The sequence below is a fragment of the Rhea pennata genome, chromosome 19 (genome assembly GCF_028389875.1).
Source record: "Rhea pennata isolate bPtePen1 chromosome 19, bPtePen1.pri, whole genome shotgun sequence".
Lineage (NCBI taxonomy): Eukaryota > Metazoa > Chordata > Aves > Rheiformes > Rheidae > Rhea > Rhea pennata.
The window spans coordinates 10,642,295-10,661,626 of record NC_084681.1 but is presented as its reverse complement, the minus strand read 5'-3'; the positions used below and the strand labels follow the sequence as shown (position 1 = coordinate 10,661,626).

The 19,332-nt window shown below is 43.0% G+C and overlaps 1 protein-coding gene across 1 annotated transcript in view; it reads right to left on the bottom strand.

Moving 5' to 3' along the window:
• DNAH9 (dynein axonemal heavy chain 9) overlaps nucleotides 1-19,332 on the bottom strand; it is a 213,611-nt gene that overhangs the window by 94,876 nt on the left and 99,403 nt on the right. Inside the window, exons 49-51 of the mRNA XM_062592116.1 lie at nucleotides 15,170-15,430; nucleotides 7,738-8,163; nucleotides 4,300-4,419 (exon numbers count right to left, since the gene is read on the bottom strand). Coding sequence (XP_062448100.1) covers nucleotides 4,300-4,419; nucleotides 7,738-8,163; nucleotides 15,170-15,430 — 807 coding nt within the window. The remainder of the gene's footprint in view (nucleotides 1-4,299; nucleotides 4,420-7,737; nucleotides 8,164-15,169; nucleotides 15,431-19,332) is intronic.

Below are 19,332 nucleotides of genomic sequence, written 5' to 3'. Positions count from 1 at the left end.
CTGCAAAGACTGTGCCAGTTTTCCACTTGTATGATGCTCCAGAGCTGTATGATCCTGGATGAAGCAACAGAGATTTGCTTCTCATTTGGCTTCTTGACCCCTCTCTTTCTCCCAGTCCCAACACCTGCCCTTGGGGGATTTAGATAGTGCAAGCAGGAGCTGCTGAGTCAGTAACAGATGGGACAACTTGCACCATGGGAGGAGATGCAAGTCTGAGACAACACCAGGCACTTAGCTGGCAGGTTTGAGTTGCCACTTCCAGATACACTCTGGTTTCAGCTAACCAGGATGTCTGATACAGCACTGTTAGCTGGGCACTGCAATAGCTGCTTTCCTTTGGCCTTACCATTGGGAAGCAAAGAGCAGGAGTTTCAGCAGGCTTCTCATGTCCTTGGGACACCTTGCAAATGGAGATTAGAGCAGGCTTTTAACTTGCCCCAAAAAAGCAATGTACCCAGCATTTCTTTTTTTCTGAAATGATGACGCAAAGGGGAATTTCGGAGATGAGGTCTTGGTACCAATGCCTTCTGGGGAGTGGGTGGAAGAAGGAAACACTGGTTGATTGCACAGAAAATGAAGTTTAGCTCTTCTCAGCTGTGTATGCAGAAGATACAGCTTGGGGAAACTCTCCATGCTTTCAAACAGAGGGCAAAACTGCTCTCCAGATCTATTTCCTTTAGTATCACCTTTCTGAGCTTATGAGGCCATGACAAGTTGTGGTCCCTGCTATGGCAGTGTACCGTACTTGAGCACAAGTCTAAATTCAATTTAAATGAAAATGGCTTCTAAATCTCAGCAATGATTAGTAGCATTGAAAAATAACAATCATATTTAAAAGTACAAAGCCTAAATACGAACAATGCCCTATATCTGCACCAAAATCAAGCATGTCTATTCCACCAATTTCTCTTAATGCAAAGATCAGGCCAGATGCTAATTAATCCTCCTTTTTACTTTTACAATTTTCTGTTTGCTTCTCTAGGAGTAGTTTTGACAAAAGACTTGAAACCTAATCATCTAAACATTCTAATTTTGGTATGAAATACTGAAATAAATGTAGGAATGGCCAGTGTCACCTACTGGTGAACAGAAAGAACAGCACAGTATTTGTGCTAGCTTGCACAAGACCAGAGAAGAGTCTGGTGGGAAAAGCAGTTTCGGCTTAATCGTTTCTGGATTGCTTTAATGGCTTCAAGATTTCTATGTTTGTTACTGTAACATCCAACATGGAGCCGTCATTACACTGCCCGTATAATGAGAATATTCTTTTCAGAATAGGTCATCGGATCACCCAAAGCACTTCAAGAGAAGAGAAACACAGCTTATAAAGATAGGGCAGCTAGACTGCCTAGACATGAAATAAACCACCAATATCATGCCTACATAATGAAACACTTGCTAGATCATTTAACAGTTAAGGATATCCTCCAGCCCCAGCAAAACACTTAAACAAGTACTGCTTTTAAGTGTGTATTGACCCCAAGCATGCGGGCAATCACAGTTAATTAGCAAGGTAATGAACATGCTTGAAGGCAAACATATTCCTAAAATTGTTGTTTCTCTGAGACTATACTGTCTGTAAAACAAACACAGTGCTATCAACTACAGGTATACACATACATCATCACAAAAATCTTAATTCTGATCAAAGAAGGAGTTTCAAAATTTTGATTTCAATGTCTAATCTTCATTTCAGAACCAAAACTCTTTCTTTCAGTAGATTATTAAAATATAAAATTTCTGAAGGAACATACGCAACAAGTGACAATTCATCTTGCTAAAATATTTGCTCATTTTATTTTTCAAGGATAATTTTGGTAGTAGGACAAACTCCCCCTTCCCCCTAAAAAAAGGCATTAGGTATCTCCTTATCACACTTACCGAATGAAGACTTACATTTTAAGCAAAGAATATGCACTTTAATCATACATCTCTAAGAATTCAGGTTGTTTGTTACAGTGGTATTAATCAAGATGAAATTAAGCTATATTCAGTGTAAAACATATATGTGTGTGAATATATATTCTAAAACACACACACACACATATGTGAATATATATTCACACACATATGCACACACACACACACACACGAATATATCTATGTATCTACATCTATCTATATCTATATGGAAAGAATTGAAACCATTATGTCTATAGTGCTTTTTTATGAAACATTTTCTTGCTGTATTTTATGTTTACTGACTTATAAATGACTCAGAGCCACAATCTACCTCCACATCACATGCTACAGTTAAATAGGATTTTGTTTGGTTGCAGAAAGACACAAGGAAACAGTCATACTGCAAAATCTCCGTAGAAATATAAACTGCTCTTTCAAATGAAAATGCTACTTTCTCATTTTAATTAAAGGTTATAGAAACATTCAGTGAGATTGAATCTGAAGAATATGAAAACCTAAAACTTCTATGGTTGCATAAGAGAGATCTACATCAGTATAGGAAGGGACTTATCTGCTGTTTGTCTTTGACTCCTTATATCTGAGTGTATCACAGTCTTGTCTGTGTTTGCCTGCAAAGCTGCTGTGCTACAGAGGGGCTGTACTCCTATTTTCCGAAGAGGTACGTGGAGATTAGATACTAAAGGTTTTGGTGGGTTGGTTTGTTGGGTTTGTTTTGTTTCATTTTGTTTTTTAAGTTTCCCAGCACCTCAATATGCAGGCAGGTGAGTTGCACAGTTTTCAGGATCAGTTAGATGCCCCAGCTTTTTTCAGGTGCCCAGATTCTTTTGAAAATCCATCAGAAATCTAAATAGCTTTGAAAATCCAGGCTAAAGCAATTTGCTGAAGGTCATATAAGAGGGTTTGAGGGCAGGAAATGGAGAACTGAACACAAATCTCCATGTCCCAGGCAAAAACTTAACCACTTGACTATCTTTTCTCTCTATCACTACAGGATACATTAGGATGGATGACTACTTTTCATATAAATTACTGTCCTACACAGCCAAAGACTGGTAACATGAGTAGAGAAATCTGCCTCCAGCATTACTTCTGGAAATATCTTTGTATCCTGCTACCAGCCACACTGTCAGAAGCAGTTTCAACAAGAGAGATTGAGACAAACTTCCATCTCGGAATAAGTGAAGACTCAGCAGGACACTCCCTTGGAGATACGGGTTCAGTCTCCCAAAAAGGAGAGTAGTTTGAACACAAATCTGCTCCACTTCTCCACTGCCCTTGGGTAAAGAGGGGGGTCAATGTAGCCCGAAGACCAGGCTGCACGGCCACAAAGACAGGCCATGCATTGCAGCGAGTTTTGCCATATCTTAGGTATGAGGCACGTGCTGAGCAACTTGGCCCTTAGACAACTGGGCATGCATCTAACTCAAAACAGGGCAAGGCAGGCACTTCACGTGCTAACAGCTTTGGCAATAGTAGCATGTGAGGACAATGTGTAGGGTCATACCGTTATGCATCTGCCTACATCTTCCCTGTGGATCTAGTGAGCTGGATGTCCAAATAGCACAAAATACACAGCTCTCCACTGAGACAACGTCAACACTGCCTTCACGTGCCAGAGTTTGGGCTTGAGTTACCAGAGCCAGCTGCTCAAAGCAGGTCCATCCCCTCTGCCAGCTAGGGCAACGCTCGAGTGGCAGACAGGTTCTCATACCTTTGTTTCCTCGCCTGGAGAAAGAGCTGGCTTGCTCCAGACTACAGCCAGTAAGAAAGTCAAAAAACAAAGCAGTAAAGGCAGAGAACCGGATGTGAGCTGGGGCTCTAGCTAACTGGACAGCGTGAATAGACACTATTATCATTTATCTGTGAAACAGCGACAAGGGCATTGCCCCAGCAGAGGGCTAGAAGGCTACATAGTTTGAAGATACAACAGACTGTGGTGCATATCAATCTACTGATAATGGGGACACACACTTTTTCAGATCCTTTCACTGTTAATTTTTTGTCATTTCAAAGCCCACAAAAGCTACTGACACATTACCACGTTTGTTTTAAAGATATGATCTTTGAGTCACATAATTTTGGCCCATCAATACTTGATCATGCAATTAAATAAAAAAAATAAAAATAAAAAAAAGACAAGAGCTGTGAACAGAGTATAACCCGGCAGTTCTCTGTAAATACATACCGAGCCTACCCAGATCTACGAGAACAGCCAATGCAAAATCATTTTCATTACTAAAAGTTGCTGCAATGCAGAAAATATAATGTATTCTAAAAAATTAGAGGATGTAATGTACTGTGTGCACATAGTTTGCATCTCAGTGGCACCTGACAACTTCTATTCATACAATTAAAGTTTCATCTGCTGGTACTCACTAGTCGATTTGCAAGGGAGATGGTACATGCTGTAGCTTCAGCTTCTTGCTGACATTTGAGTTTGTCTGAAGTGGCCTTCTCAAACTTGGCTGTGAGCTTTCTCAGGTTTTCATTGAGGCGCTGCATATGAAAAAAAGGGGAAAAAACAGTACAATTTTAAGGAAATCTCTACTCTAAATATGACTTTTGAACATTTTCCTTATATTACCCACCACATCTAAGCTTGTATCACTGGTACTCTGTTCTCTCAGTTTAAGGAAAAAATGGCATCTGAATTCTTGAAGGAAGGACTTCTGTGTAGGGCTCAGCTTGCAGGACTCCAGAGCTTGGCAAGATGATGTGTGCCTACTCCCTTGAAAAAGACCATCAGCGCCTTGCAAGTAGAGTTAGCCAAGCTCCAGCACAACTTACGCTGAGGCTGTGGGGGATCTGGGGCATGGATGAAGCCCTGCACAAGACTGCACTGCTGGGGAAGCCAGCACAGGAGCAATGTGCAGTAATCTATTTGCTTTTAACCCATATTCTTTGCAGTGGACAGAGGCAAGGAGGATGCAAAGGCATTTTATGCTGGGCTCTGGTGTAGTGTGAATCTGAACAGATAAAGGGGATTACAGGTTGGCTAGTCCTAATGACCAATACCGATGAGCAGTGCTTGGACTACAGCTGAAGAGTAAGTAGTGCAGCCTAGAGAAAATTTTCTATTTCCTGATACTGCATCTTCCTCAGACTCAGTCCTGTCCCTTAGGTTCTGCTGATTTATCAATTTGTTGTTCAAAATCCCAAGAGGCTACCTGAATAGTGGGACACATGCTCAAATCATCTCCAAGCTGCATCTCCTGCACCCTATTTCTAGATGGGAATAATACACAGAAATTGATAAAGTTCCTCAACCCTTCAGGCTAGCTGGGTGTGCATCATAGGACAGCTCTTCTCCAGGCAAAAAGTTCAATCAGGTACACTCTCAGATGGGGTCACTACACATCTAGGTTAGCTGCAAAGAGATCCAGGACTGGGAAGTGGCAGAAAGAACTTAAAACACCTGGGACCTTACAGCACTCCTCATTTGCTAGCCAAAAAAAAAAAAAAAAAAAAAAAAAATCTGTCTGCTAGGACAGATGTACTCACACTTTGGTCTCAAACAAATCAACAGCTCCCTTGAGTTCCTGGAACATTTTACTTCTGAGATAAGAGAAGTAAAGGTAATAATTGATTTTATCTGCACGCAATGTAAACTGTTTAAGGCTAAATGCCTGTAAATTTCTTTAACACTGTTCGAGCTATGCACTAGAAACAAACTTGAAAATGAAAAAGGATTATATTAAGGATATCTGTAGCTCTCCAGTATCTTAGAGAAACCAGAATAGTCTCTCTCAAACTAGCTTAGCATTAATAACACAAATAGTTTATGTCTTTTCATGTATATGAATATATCTACATAATATTTTATATATCTGTTCATATATATAATATCATTACACACGTGTGATCTGATAAATTAAAATTTGTAGGCCTATGAAGAAATGTTCATACCTACAATATGATCCTATACTGCCAGATACACTCTATAGAAACATACAGAATTATTTGCAAGTTTGGAAGTGTATAAAGGTGACTATGCCTCTTGCTTCTATATCCATCCTCCCCATATTCCAAGCTAACATATTTCCCAGGCAGAAAAAGGTGTGTGGAAGGTGCCTGGTATTTGTGATGATCAGAGTAGTTTCATTTACTACTCCATATGCGTTTGTGAGAGCTCTGAGCCAGGTTCTGAGCAGGTATGAATGAGCATCACTCCAGCGAAGTCCGTGAAGCTAGCCAAGGTATCCTGGTTTGATATGCAAGGGTGTACCTCCACATCCACCTAAACACGCTGCACACCGAACAGTATGCCATTACCCACGCACAGAGGGGGGGAAAAATCACTTAAAATATTCAATTTTGCAAGTGCGTTCCAGTGGAGTACCACTAATCCCCCCAAAGAGTTCCATTTCCTTCATCAAAATCTCACTTCTTTAAAAAAGCTCAGGCATTAAAAGGGTTGGAAACAAGCAGAGTAAAGGCATCCACGTAGTTCCCTAGTGCTGTATTTCACATCTGAGATGAGAGAACTAGAGGCTAAATACCTCTAAATCCATTCCCTCTTCAGGTTCTGAGTACATCCTCCTTTTTACCTGCAGTAGGAAGAAACTACTGTAGATTTAATATATTTTTAATTAAAATTGTAGTAATCATTTTAAGAATAAGCTCTAGGATACATCAAGAGGGCTAATGATACGATGCACTGGTATAACAGGTAAATATGATGAATTCAGCTAGAGTAGCTGTTCTGCCCCTGTTCAGACAGACGTTTTAAGGTCACACCATTTATTAAAGATACAAAGTTGTCAGTTGTACCAGGGTAGCAACACATCAGGGCTGAAAAAACACCTCAGTTTTGAGAGGGGATTTTGCATGAATTGTGGTATCAGTATTAAAGCACACCTACAGAAGATCCTTTGATTGTGAAAACGGACTGCACAACTGCCCAGAGCTATGACACCTTAAAAAAAAAAAAAAAAAAAAAAAAAAAGCAGGTGTTTTGGAGTGCAAACAATGGCCTCATGTTGGAAAGAAATGGAAAAAAGTGAGGGATGGGATGCTACGCTGCCATCCTAGGGACTGCTTGGCTGGATCTCCCCACTTTGTTTCTTTCCATACTTCACTATCACTGAACATAAGCTGAGAATGGTGGGGGAATAAAACATGTTTTTAATGCAAAGATAATTTTAAGAGGGAAGAGGAGAAAGTACTCTACACAAAAACACACTTTTTATCACACAGTAATTTCTTGTATTCAGTGATATTTTTTCTACTCTAAAGCAAGCATTGAAATTCTAAATAGGGATGATGCAGAAGATATGCCAACAGGGAGCCATGGCGTAACAAATTATTAGACTCCTACTACAGCAGTCTTCATTCTGCAAAATAAAACCATTAACAGGCACTGTGCTGAAAGACAGAACAGCTAGCCAACCTACTGCATTTTTGTGCTACAAATACTCTAAATTTGTCTCCATTTCCTTTTCTCTGCATCTGTAGAGCACACTGAGGACATGCATTGGTTTGAGATAAAAGAATTTCTGAGGACTCGTGTGTAGAGTGGTAAATATTTTAACAATTAGGTAGGAATAATAAGAATTAAATATTAGCCTTCCTATTAAGGACTAAGCAAGATAGAAACAGCAGAGATGAAATATTACAGAAAGCAGTAACGTCTATGAAAGGAAGATAAAAGACCACAATCTACCAAAACCTCAGATCTACCCTCTTAAAAACACGGAGGTGTGGAGAAGAAGCCCCATCCAGAGTAGAGGATTTCTCCCCGAGCAGTGACTGGCATGCCAGGTCCCATTAAAGGGTAACCATGCGCTGCAGTTTGTCTTGTTCTTTTTAACTTACAGCAATTTTGGCTTTGATGTTGGCCAGCTTGTCCTGGGCAGCAGCCAGCTCCGCGTTGGCTTTGCTCAGAGCCTGCCGCTTTGGCTCCACCTCGCAGTACACCTCGTAGAACTTCACTATGTTTATGACCCAGGAGCAAAGGCCAGCAGCGGCGTAGGACTTGGTAGTCACAAATTCGGGTTTAAATTGGGGATCTTGCAAATACGGCTGAAGGGCTTTGAGACAGTTCTCATGGATATTCTCCTTATTGAACTTGATTAAGGAGTCTAAGAACCCATCCACTCTGGCCATGGCAACTCTAGCTGCTTTCCAGCTCCTGTCCTTGGGAATCTTTCCTCCTGGGGCCATCAGTACCATCACAGCAGCAGTGACATTGCTAACAGCTGAAGGTGGTGATCCGAAGGACCTCAACTCCGTCAGATTCTTCTGAAAAGGGAAAACAAGGTTGTTAGACAAAAATGAATGGGTTTTCTTTTTACTTAGCCACTAATAGAGTCAGGCTCCCGAGTTATCAATCTGAGAGAGAAGCTTTGAAGCCTGAAGCACACTCTGAATTTTAAATATTGTGACTCATCAAACGTACAGCAATGAAACCCCCTAGTGGCACCGCAGCCCCTGCTGGCTCCTTAGATGTGAATCAGTGGTGTCCCTTCAGCATCTCGGCCAACCCTCAGTCTATTCAAAATGCACAATGACTTCAGACTGATTCTGGAAGAAAGCAGACAAAAATCTTCCCACTGCACGAACAAAGCAAAGCGTCTAGAGCCAGAAATAACTTTTAATTCAGGATGCTGGTAAATGGAATTGTTGTCTGCCTGAACATTGCTGCCTTTCATTCACTGCCACAAATGTTCATAGTGCATATGCTAAATTCCCTGCATCCTGCTCACTATATTCTACCTGGGAAGAGCATAGCAGTTTCTCAGCTCAAACTCCAAACTCCTGGGTTGCCAGCCACCCTGCTGTGGCCCACAGAGGCCAGGATCCTGCACAGAGAGCTGCACTTAAAGAAGGTACTAAAAGACAAGAAGCAAAGTGGATCTCTGGCTGCAGAGGATCAGAAGCTGCAGAGAGTTGTGCAGGAATTCAGGGACCACAAAGGGATTTTCTGCAGTCTCGGTAGAAAGGAATAAGGAAAAGGGAAACCCTTCCAGACCTTCTCTGCAAAACAGCCTCTAGCCTTTCTAAAACTGCCCTGCAGAACTTCTGTTCATGCTCAGACTATTCCCTGTGCCACGAACACCCACATACTAAGGTCTTGTAGCATTATTTGTGTATACTTGTTTTTGCACTGCGCCCATTCCTCCAACTCCAAAGTGCCAATTTCAGGCACTTTAACTACAACATCTTCATCAGGAGAACAGTCATCGCAATGAGCAGACAGCGCCCACAAAAGGAGGCATTCAGATCTCAAATGGGATGAACTTACCACTGGATGCATTTGTCTATGACAGGGGCTCCCGTTTTCTACATTGCCAACACAGGCAATTCTGGAAAGTCTCTGATATTAAGTGGAATGAGTCTTAACCAAGCATAAAGCTCAATCACAGGGAAAGCACAGATTTGCTAAAAGGATCTTGAAGTTGCGACAACGTGATGCTATGAATGTGATCTGCTGACACTCCAAATCCTCTTTCTGTGCATATGCATGTTAACTTTTGCATAGGAATAAAAAGCAAAAGTAAGCCAGCTGTTCTTAGATGACACACTATAGTCAAAATACATATAAGAATTGCATCAAAATCAGTTTAAGAAAAATCTATGAACTTTCAACAATCCCTATTTTTATCAGTTTTGAATAGTTTTAAATCTGTATTCTCTGGTATTCTGATTGGAACCTCTGAGCACCCATTTCTCAGGTAAACTGCTAGGAATCTGTTACCAAATATGCCTTCTTTGTCTAAGCACTTGCTTTTAACTGTTGCTAATAATTGAGCTGATAGATACAAGTCACTGGGAGCTGTATTTCCAGTGTAAAATGTCTATAATTAAGCCAGACTCTGAAATGAGACTGTATTTGACAACCTTTATCCCAGTGGTAATGAGATACTGAGCAGCTACCATTGCTTTTTTACTAGGAGGTGAACACTTCCATTGGAAGGCAGGAACGGTGCCACCACTGTGGCTAAACTGAACAGAAGGGAAGACCACACCATCAAGGCTGAGAAAGACCTTCTGGGCAGCGAGAGGTGGTAGGTAATTTTCCTTAACTTTGAGAGTTGCTGGCACCAGGTAAAGAGGACAAGTTGAGTGTGTGGTCCAAGGAGAGTACTGCTCTGATAATCTTGGGTAACTGGTAAAACAAACTCTGCTGTTCCTGCCCTTTCACTTACACTATTGATCGTTTGATTTCAAAAAAATCACTCTGAATTCTTCTTCCAAGCACTGGAGTATCTCCAGGACAGAAACCAGGCAGAGGACAATGACAGTCATACTTGCCTCAGAATCACCCTCTGCTGTTGTGTCCTCTAATGCCTCTGAACAATGTCAGTGGAATATTAAATTTGGAGGTGGGAGGTGAGGGAAAAAGGTCAATGCAGCCTTACAGAATTACGCACGATAGGGCTTTCCCTACAGCGGGCATTCAAATTCTCTTGCTCCCATTTAGAAAGTGGGAATATCAAGCAGCAACACTCCTGCAAGACTTCCTCCCTGGATCATCCACGCAGAGTAATCAGTGGTTTTACAGGCCGTGCAGAGACTGAGCAGTACTGGCCACCCACCAGCCTCCACAGGACAGCGCTTGCCACCTACTTTGAAAAATGGTTTGTGCCAAGCAGAGATCCACTGGCAGGGGAAAGTGGACCCAAAGTTAGCATCCCAGGATCTCTCCAAAACCAGGAGACAGAGATGCTGAAATGTCAGATTTGCTGGGATTCTCATGGTGGTTTCTAGGGACCCTGTGGCTATGGATGCTGAGAAAGGACCCAGGCATCCTCACAGGGTGAGCGGATAAACCACAGTGTAAGAGATGAGAGTGTATTTCTGCTTCTAAAACCTGGTTTTCTAAGGTGCTGAGGAAGATCCCAGTTAGGAAGCCTGCTCAGTCTGTACCTATTCACCACAGCTACAACACACATTTCAAACTCACGGTCACATCTGGGTTTGCATTTTTGATTTTGCAGCTGCTGCACACTAGGCCTATAATAATCCACATGTAACTCAGCATGTTCCATATAATAATTAGTACGAACAAAACTGTTATTTTTTAGTCCCAGAGTCCTCAGTGGAAACTTTTTAACACTTTAAATAGCCTCTCAACTTGCACCATCACCATACCCTGCAAAAGGTGGCAGTGCTCAGATCGGGATAAACAAGCGGTCGCACCAGCTTCCCACAGCTCAGCCAAAGTGAGGCTAAACAACCACGTGATCGCTTCTCGGCTCAAACAGGAAAAGCAAAAAAAGGAATGTTTAAAACCTGAGAAACACATACACAGCTAAATCCTGTTACACCTTTTTAAGCCAAAGACTAGCTGAGCTGGACAGCCCCCTCCAGAGAGCAGCGCGGTTACAAATTGGTTTAATGGTAACAAAGGGGATTATTTAAAGCACCAGAAAGATAATCCTCCCACCACAAAAGAAGAAAGAGAAAATGAGTCAGAGTTAAGTTGCACCTGATGAAATGGTAATACACAGACTGTGACTGTCTTAATCCGATAGTGCACAGAAGACCTTCACGGACTGTTCTCAATCAGACTGGAATTGGTTCACCAAAAAATTAACATACGCTTGTTACATTTAACTACCATCATTTGGAAGGTGCCTCAAAAAAAGCGCTGCTCTGACTGTAATAATGATTATTAACAGCAACTTTGGTTTAATGTGGCTAAGGCGTTTGTTACAAAACAGAAGACCATTCTGCATTCAGTGCAAGGGAGGAGGAGAGGGGAACTCATCTGACTGTAAACTCGTGGCGACATTCCCCAGATGGAGGGAAGCGTGAGGGTCTGTGAACACATGTAACCACGTTAGTGCCTACAGCAGCAGCGAGCACTCCCGCTGCGGGAGCTGTCCGTCACGAAGCCCTGGGGAACGAGGCAAAGACATGAGTTACTTGAGAAGAATTCAAATAGGCTGCGATGCTGTCGCAGACACCTACTGCAGAGGTTAACAAGTCTCTGTCTTCTTTGCCTTGCTTTTCCTGATGGCTCCAAGTCTCTGGAATCAATGGGCTCTATCCTACGGCTGCCTAACTCTCTGCCGCTCCTTCACTCTCCACTCTCTCCTCCACCACTCCTGCAGCCGCAAGCTTCATGCGCGATCTCTGGCCCGCTAGGAAAGGGAGATCCCTTGGGTTAATGTGCCATTAATCCTGGGAACGAAAAGCGACGTGACTCCCAAACTCACTGGTCTGTTTTCCTGTGCAGGACCTCTGACCACTCAATGAAACACACAGGCAGCCCAGGCTCTGCCTGCCTGAGCCCAGCTCCTGGGGAGCGATGGCAGAGGCGCAGGGTTTTAGAGCAGCTGTGCTGCTCTAAATGAGTCAGGCTTTTTGAAGAACTCCTCCCAGGAAGGGGAAGTAAGTTGCCTGCTGACCAGCATCACTCATCTTTTACCTGAGATTAATGGAAAGGCATCCCCTGTTTCTTCCCTCTCCACCTAGTCTACATGTAAAATATGCTAACAAGGCACTCTGCTAACTCTGAATGGATTTGGTTGCTTTTCTCTTAAACTAGCAAGCAGCACCTACACAAAAGCACCAGTGTATCCACATAATTACTCCAAGCTCCTTGATACCTGACAATATATATATCTATTACTGCATTCTACTCAATAGCTTTCTTTTCAAACTGCTTTCCCCATTAACATTGCACATAGTAGTGCTGTCCGAATAAGCAGCCTTAGGTAATTGGGGAAAAACTATACATATCTATATAAATATTGCTGATTATTCATTTCAGAAAGCAGGTCAAGCTCTCCGATGCATTTCAGATCAGCAGGTAAAGGAGGCCATGCCTTCTAGTGCTCAGTAATGCTGCTTTACAAGTCTCTAGACAAAATCCCACCATCTCCTTAATCTTTGCCTAATGAGATATTCTACAGCTTCATCATGAACTGACGAAGAGATAAACATTTTACCCTTGTACAGTCTTTCACTTCCAGGCACAAGAAGCAGAACAACACATTCTTACAGTAAAGTCATATCTTTCCTGAAAACTAATCATGTGGAATCATTCCTGATGATTCAGAATTGCTTTCCGCACCCCAAAAAGGAGCTGTGCCTTGCTGTGATCATGGAAATAACTGATTTTTCTAACTGCACCTCATGCAGGGCCACTGCTCTTCCCTGTATGCAGGAGTTTGCTGCTCCAGAATGCTGAGTGCCCTGTAGACCTAAGACAAAATGCAGATAACTCACGCCTATCCGGAGCATTCAGCATCTCAAAGTATTGGCCTCTGAATGGGGACTCCTAGAGCAATGAAAAACCTTCTGGTATTCCAGAAACCTCCCCTAAACCAATCACTTAGGGACTGCTCTTACTGCAGGAAACTGTTGCCTGGCTATACATTTCCCCAACAGCATCTTCCTTGGTCTTTGTCTGCAGCTAAATATATTTCTTTCTAGAGGTCATCTTACACTCAGTACCAGACTACCTACCACTCACGGCAGTGCTGCTAGCCAGTCCAAAAATATTGGTAAACAACAGGTCCTTTCCATGCCTGAGAAATCCTTAGTATGCTTGCTTTTTTTTTAATCAAAAAAAAAAAAAAAAAAAAACCACCCTGTGAGAGTATCTGTACAGCCAAGATGCTTGTATTAGACATTTAACAGCACACTTAACTCAAAAAGGCCTGAAGAAAGTCTTACATAAAGAGAGGGCAGGAGAAATCTTGCCTTACACAGGGTCTGGTAGAGAAGGTCAGTCCACCCCATTGAGTCACAACTGTTTTGTCCCTGAAATAGCAGGGACTTTGTGAGTAGAAGATGCATAGAGGATTCTCAGAAGTGGCCTACTCTCCCACTGCACATCTGGTTCTCTGCTGCTTCTTCTCCCACCTCCACCTCCCCATCCACCTCAGCCAAGCACATTTGCTGCATATTACACAGATACTGCCTCACTTTAGGCCAGCTTGCACAGCTGGAAGACAGCCAGGAGCAAAGCTTTGCGAAGCAGCACACACCAGCAGTGCCACATGTTCATATTCCACACTAAATCAAGGCAGTAGAAAGCCAGGTCAGGCTTCATCCATGCAAATCCAACTGCTTGATAGTGGACAGATCTCTAGGGCTATTCTAGCCCACGCTGTCTGGAGAGGACAGACCCAGAAGGAAAAGCTTGTGAGTCTTCCCATGACAAGTTCCTTTTCAAAGTTGCAGATGAGTGACCTAAAAGGATGCCCAAGCTTACTGCCAGCTGGAGTAACAGCTGACCATACATACCACACCTGTGAACATTGGTCTATGAGATTCATGTGGAACTTGTCTAAGCACAGTTCTCAATCTCAGCTGAGCTACTGTGTTCTAGATATGCTGAGGAGGGAAAAAAAAAAAGAACAAAACACTGAGTAGTTTGGTATAATATCTACTTCATTGGTATTTTGGGTGTTTCTCAGCTCCTGCTGCACTGATTGCTCACTTGCATAGAACTAACCAAAGCAAACAGGTAGTGCTGATATTATCTTTCACTTAAATGAAATCTTACAGGCTCTGCAACAAGATCAGACCTGATCTCCTGCCAGCAGGCAGCATGAAGGTGTGTTAAGATACATGAGTGTCATCATAGTGAAAAGGCAGTGACAGACTGACTCTCAGGCCTCAGTCCCACTTGTTTGGCAAACAGAAAAGTCCTAAGTACTCAAGGATGCACCAGTCTCACAGCAGCCGTATGTCGCAAGTGCCCTGCATACCCATTACAATAGCCTGGCACAGCCATAATTTCAGCACTTAGCTCAACCATAGCACATATTTTCATCAACATACAGTCCCCCATGCCAGCCAGAGGGTTGCTGTCTCACTTATGTACCTCCTAGGAACTGATGTGCAGCTCTACCCCAGTGCAGAGCTCCCAGGTGACTTGGGAACAAGTATGAAATGTCCAGAATACTCAAATATGCTGGCTCTGCCAAGAAGAGAGATAGAAGTGGTGGTCCCTCAGAGATGCTCTTCCAAGGGTCCTGAAGAAAGGGTGATAGAAAGACAATCTCTCCTTTCTTGTGGGACAGAAAGAGAAACAGTAGAGCCAGCCAACAGCAGAGAAGAGGTGAAGATAAAGCACACAGTTGCAGTTCCTCCTTGCTCTCCACAGGTCATTAGTAAAGGTAAATTGGAGCAGCTTTGTGACTGCTCCAAGTTACACCAAGTATATATAACCCAGGAAGAAGATGAAGCAGGCACAACACAATGCCCTAAAATTTGGGCCCCGGGATGGTACTGCCTCTACCATTGCAGAGGAGATACTGGGTTTTCATGGGAGTTTTTGCCCTACCTTATTGAGGGTGTTCAGAGCCTCCTGAGCTGCTGCAAGGGCAGGCTCAGCTTTGGCCAGGTCCTCCTCGCAGTCCTTTTGTTTCTGCTGGACCTCCTGAGTGATCAATGCTACTTTCTGTTCCTCCTCATCCGCGACTGCCTTCTCCCTGCTCACTTTTTCTGTCTCCACTCCCACAACCTGAATCAGCTTGTCAGCATCGTCATTTTTCTGCTTCAGCTCCACTTCTTGGGCTGCCAGTTTGGCCTTCAGATCATCTACCTGTAGGAAAAGAATACGTGTGAGAGTATGGATGCTCAGCAACCCTGCTCCCTCCTCTGCCCAGCAGCGTGGGCTCAGGAATGGGGCTGAGCAGCTATTGACAGCAGGGAGAGCCTGTGCAGGAAGGTATTAATGTCCTGGAAACCCAGGAAAGCAGTAGAGCAGACTACTGCAGCTCCTATCCTGTGTTCTCAAGGTCAGAGAGCCAATGCACACACCAGAGCAACCTGCTAGCAGTGACAATCCCAGGAAAAAAGTAATTAGCACTGGGTCATCCTCGTAAGGTGATTTTTCCACTCTCTACTCACTAATTCTGCTGGGGAACTGGAAAAAGATACCGAGGCAAAGTGAACATTGCTTTGAGCAGGATCCACCAGGATGCAGTTGGAAATCTTCATTTCAGATCTTTCTGGGATTACATTTGTACTACACATGAGTGTACCCACGAGCCAAAGCCCTACTGCATTTAGTCCTGCACTCACACAAAAGAAAAGAATCTGTCCCCCACATACAATGGGGAGAAGTAGAAGGTGGGCATGGCCCCCAGCAGGGACACATCAGGGCTAGACCCTGCGACAAACAGGATGGTCCCAACCCTGCCTGGCCCCATGAACAGGCCTGTATGCATCAGCACAGGAGAGCTTTAAGGAAGAGCTGGAAAAGTCAGCATTACAGATGTTTGCAGCAAGCTGCTCTCATTATAAAGCCAAATACGTACACATTTCAGCCATCTCTGAGCACATCTGAGGCTGTACTGCATCCCTCATAAATATGACACGTATGCACTGTGCAAGCATCTTTTATGGTAGAGATCACACATGCTACATTCAGTTATGCTTTCTCTTTTCAGCCTTGATGTCCACAAAACCGAGCACACAGTATTTTCCCATACTGGCTTTGAAAAGGGGCCAGAGCTCTCCAAGATGTGGGCTCACACCAGGTGCATCCTGTCATTTGCACCCGAGGACCTGTACTCCTGCAAAAGTGCCAGTAGTATGCTCCTTCCTCACCTCCGCACGCTCAGGGCATGGAAAGCAGAGGAAGGACCCACTTCAGGTCCCTCATAATCATGAGGTCCTACAAATTTGTGACCGAAAGTGAATTTCTCACATCAGAGACATTAAAATTGGGATCTGCTGATAGGTATAGCCCTCATGAGAGGTACAAGATCTAAAGGAAGTGCAGAGAAAAGCCAGCCAAGGGGATTCATAGGCAAAGAATGAATTGAGCTTTGAAGTGCAAAAGGCTCCTCTAGCTGAATAGGACTCAGAGGCTGGAAACAAAGAGGAGGGAAACTGTAATGTCAAAAGTGTTTGGTGAAGGGAAGCTCTTCCATTCAGCCAGCAGCCAAGAGGCATCTCAGTGGTAACAAACACACAGCTTCTTACAAATTGCTTCAACAAGTGGCAAGGTACAAGCACTCTCCGGTGACAGAATGAAATTCATGCACAGTGGGGATGTCCGTATGTGCTGTCACTTGAATAACGAAACTCTCCTTCCAAAAGCACCCATTTCAATAATCTTACGTAGCCTCTTCACAGATCATGGAGAACATTTTACCTTTCACTGTCCTGCAGCTGAGCTCATAAAGGATTGTTTATAGCTCCTGGGGTACATCTTTACTTATGTAAAAATACTTAGTACAATATAAGTCAGACCTTTGCTTTTGTTGATAATTCCATTTTTATACCAGAAGAGAGAGCACAATTTGCAATCACATAAACCAAAGCTATTGACATTCTGTATTAGCTTCAAGTGGAGAGCAGTTTCTTAGAATTCTCTTTGTATTCCTACGCTGCACACTTAATCCATTTTCATCTCCTGCTGCTCGGCAGTACAATGCTATTTTCACTAGGACAAAGATGCAACTGTAAATCAAAATGACTCGGAGCTTGCAGGAGTGCGTAATCACTTCAGTCAGCAAACTGAGCAACAACTTTTTGTTCAGACCTAAGTCTTCTGAGAGTACAGGAAATTGAAGTGGGATGTTTTGCTGATTGCAGATATAGCTTGTGACCTTCTGTCCAAAATCAGTAATTGTGTGCTGGATGCATATATCAATGGGAGCTTTGAGGAACTTATACAACTACAACAAGACAAACAAGGGATTAAAGCCCACTAGCTCTCTACAGTTCGTTCAATGGCTATACAAAAGAAGCAGATGTAAACTCAGCACAGCTCATAATAACAGAAAATATCCTGACAAAACCCACTTTAAGTTAAGCACATATAGTAATTGAAGGATAAATACCTTGCTCTAACATTATTAGGATTTAGGGCACTGTTTGAAAGAAACCCAAATATCTTGAAGCACAGAAGGCCAGTCTGTACCACTGTGAAAGTGCCTGTCCACTTGGGTTACGGCTACATGTTAAATTCCCAGTGCATACGATGCAAGAAGGAGTTGTGATGTCTATTTTGGGGCTCTGCTGAATCCTCTGCCAAAAGGCTTTAACATATTTAGGGCACATGTTAAACTACAGCATTCCTTACCTACAGCAGGATTTCAGAACATGTTAGGAAACAATCATGTTTTCAAGTGAGGCTAAATCTCTAATGCAGCCAAGCAGTGACTGTTTAACAGCATTTGCAGAGTGGAAAAATGGAAATAGGAGCTGTAGCTAAATAACTGAATTTTCTCTCTTTAGTGATGTCTTTGGTGGTGGAAAGGCAAACCTATGAACTTTATTCCTCTGGTTTCATCCCCTTAGCACAGTAATCAAGTTTCTCTTAATGCTATACTCACATCCACAGCAAAGACAGCCTGTCACATTCATCTATTTATCCTCCCTTCCCACACATCCTAATACGTAGACAAAAATCTCTCTTGACACACCAGCAAACAGGAAGGACTCATTCCACCACCTTCAGTAAGATACAGGCACAGCAGATACCTTAAGTATGCTGCCACCTTAAAGAAAGCAAGTAGGACACAGCTCTGATTCCTTCCCCATCAAAGGTCTGCTGGAGCAGTTCCAAGCAGATCAAGGTTAGGAACAAGGGCATGAAAAGTCCTCCTTTGTCCACAGATGTCTTTTTTTTTTTTCTTTTTTTTTTTTTTTTTTTTTTTTGGGGGGCAAAGTCCAGGTGCTTGCCAGATTTCCAGCCATTAAGCTCAATTCAAACCCCAGAAGTGACTAAGCCTGCCCATCACTAACATTTATTGTTTAGAAGTATGCAGAAAGCCTTCACAACCCAGCTCCTATCTTCTGCCATCTCATGACTCCAGACTTCTCCCACAGTCACACACAGTGTCCTTCCTTGCACTGACACCCCCATACCTCCAGTCTCCTTGAGGAAAATCAAGTGCTGGAAACAGCTCAGATTAAGGGCAGTGGCATCCACAATTCTCTGAGCATAACTTCCAGGTTGCTCCGCCCTGGTCATTCTCAGTTCACCTAAACCTGAACCGACCTGGGTTCAGCTCAACAGAGCTCTTATTTGAGGCTAGGGTAAACATCGCAAGTAACGCTAGGATGCAACAACATCACATGTGGAACACCATGATGCAAAGGGAGAACAGTAAGGTAAATGTTGTCATGCTGTTTGGTACCTGTTCCTTGGAACACTGAGTCATGCTCAGATTAACAGGACGAAGGTTGACAAAGAGGTGACAATATATAAAATATGAACCATTCTGGAGATGGGGAACATCTTTTCATCCTGTCTCGTAAATGAAACCAAGAAGAAACAGTCAATGCAATGGAAAGCCTGAAAACTACTAACCCCTAAGGCTACAAGATTGGACTCTAGCCCTAAGCTCGGGAAGGCACTGAAAGGCATGTGGCAGGTGCTGTGCAGCAGGGACACCTAACATGCACATACGCAAGGACAACTGGGCCTCCAGGACCACAGGGAAATAATATGAATAATAATAATAATCAAAAAAAATGCTCTATATG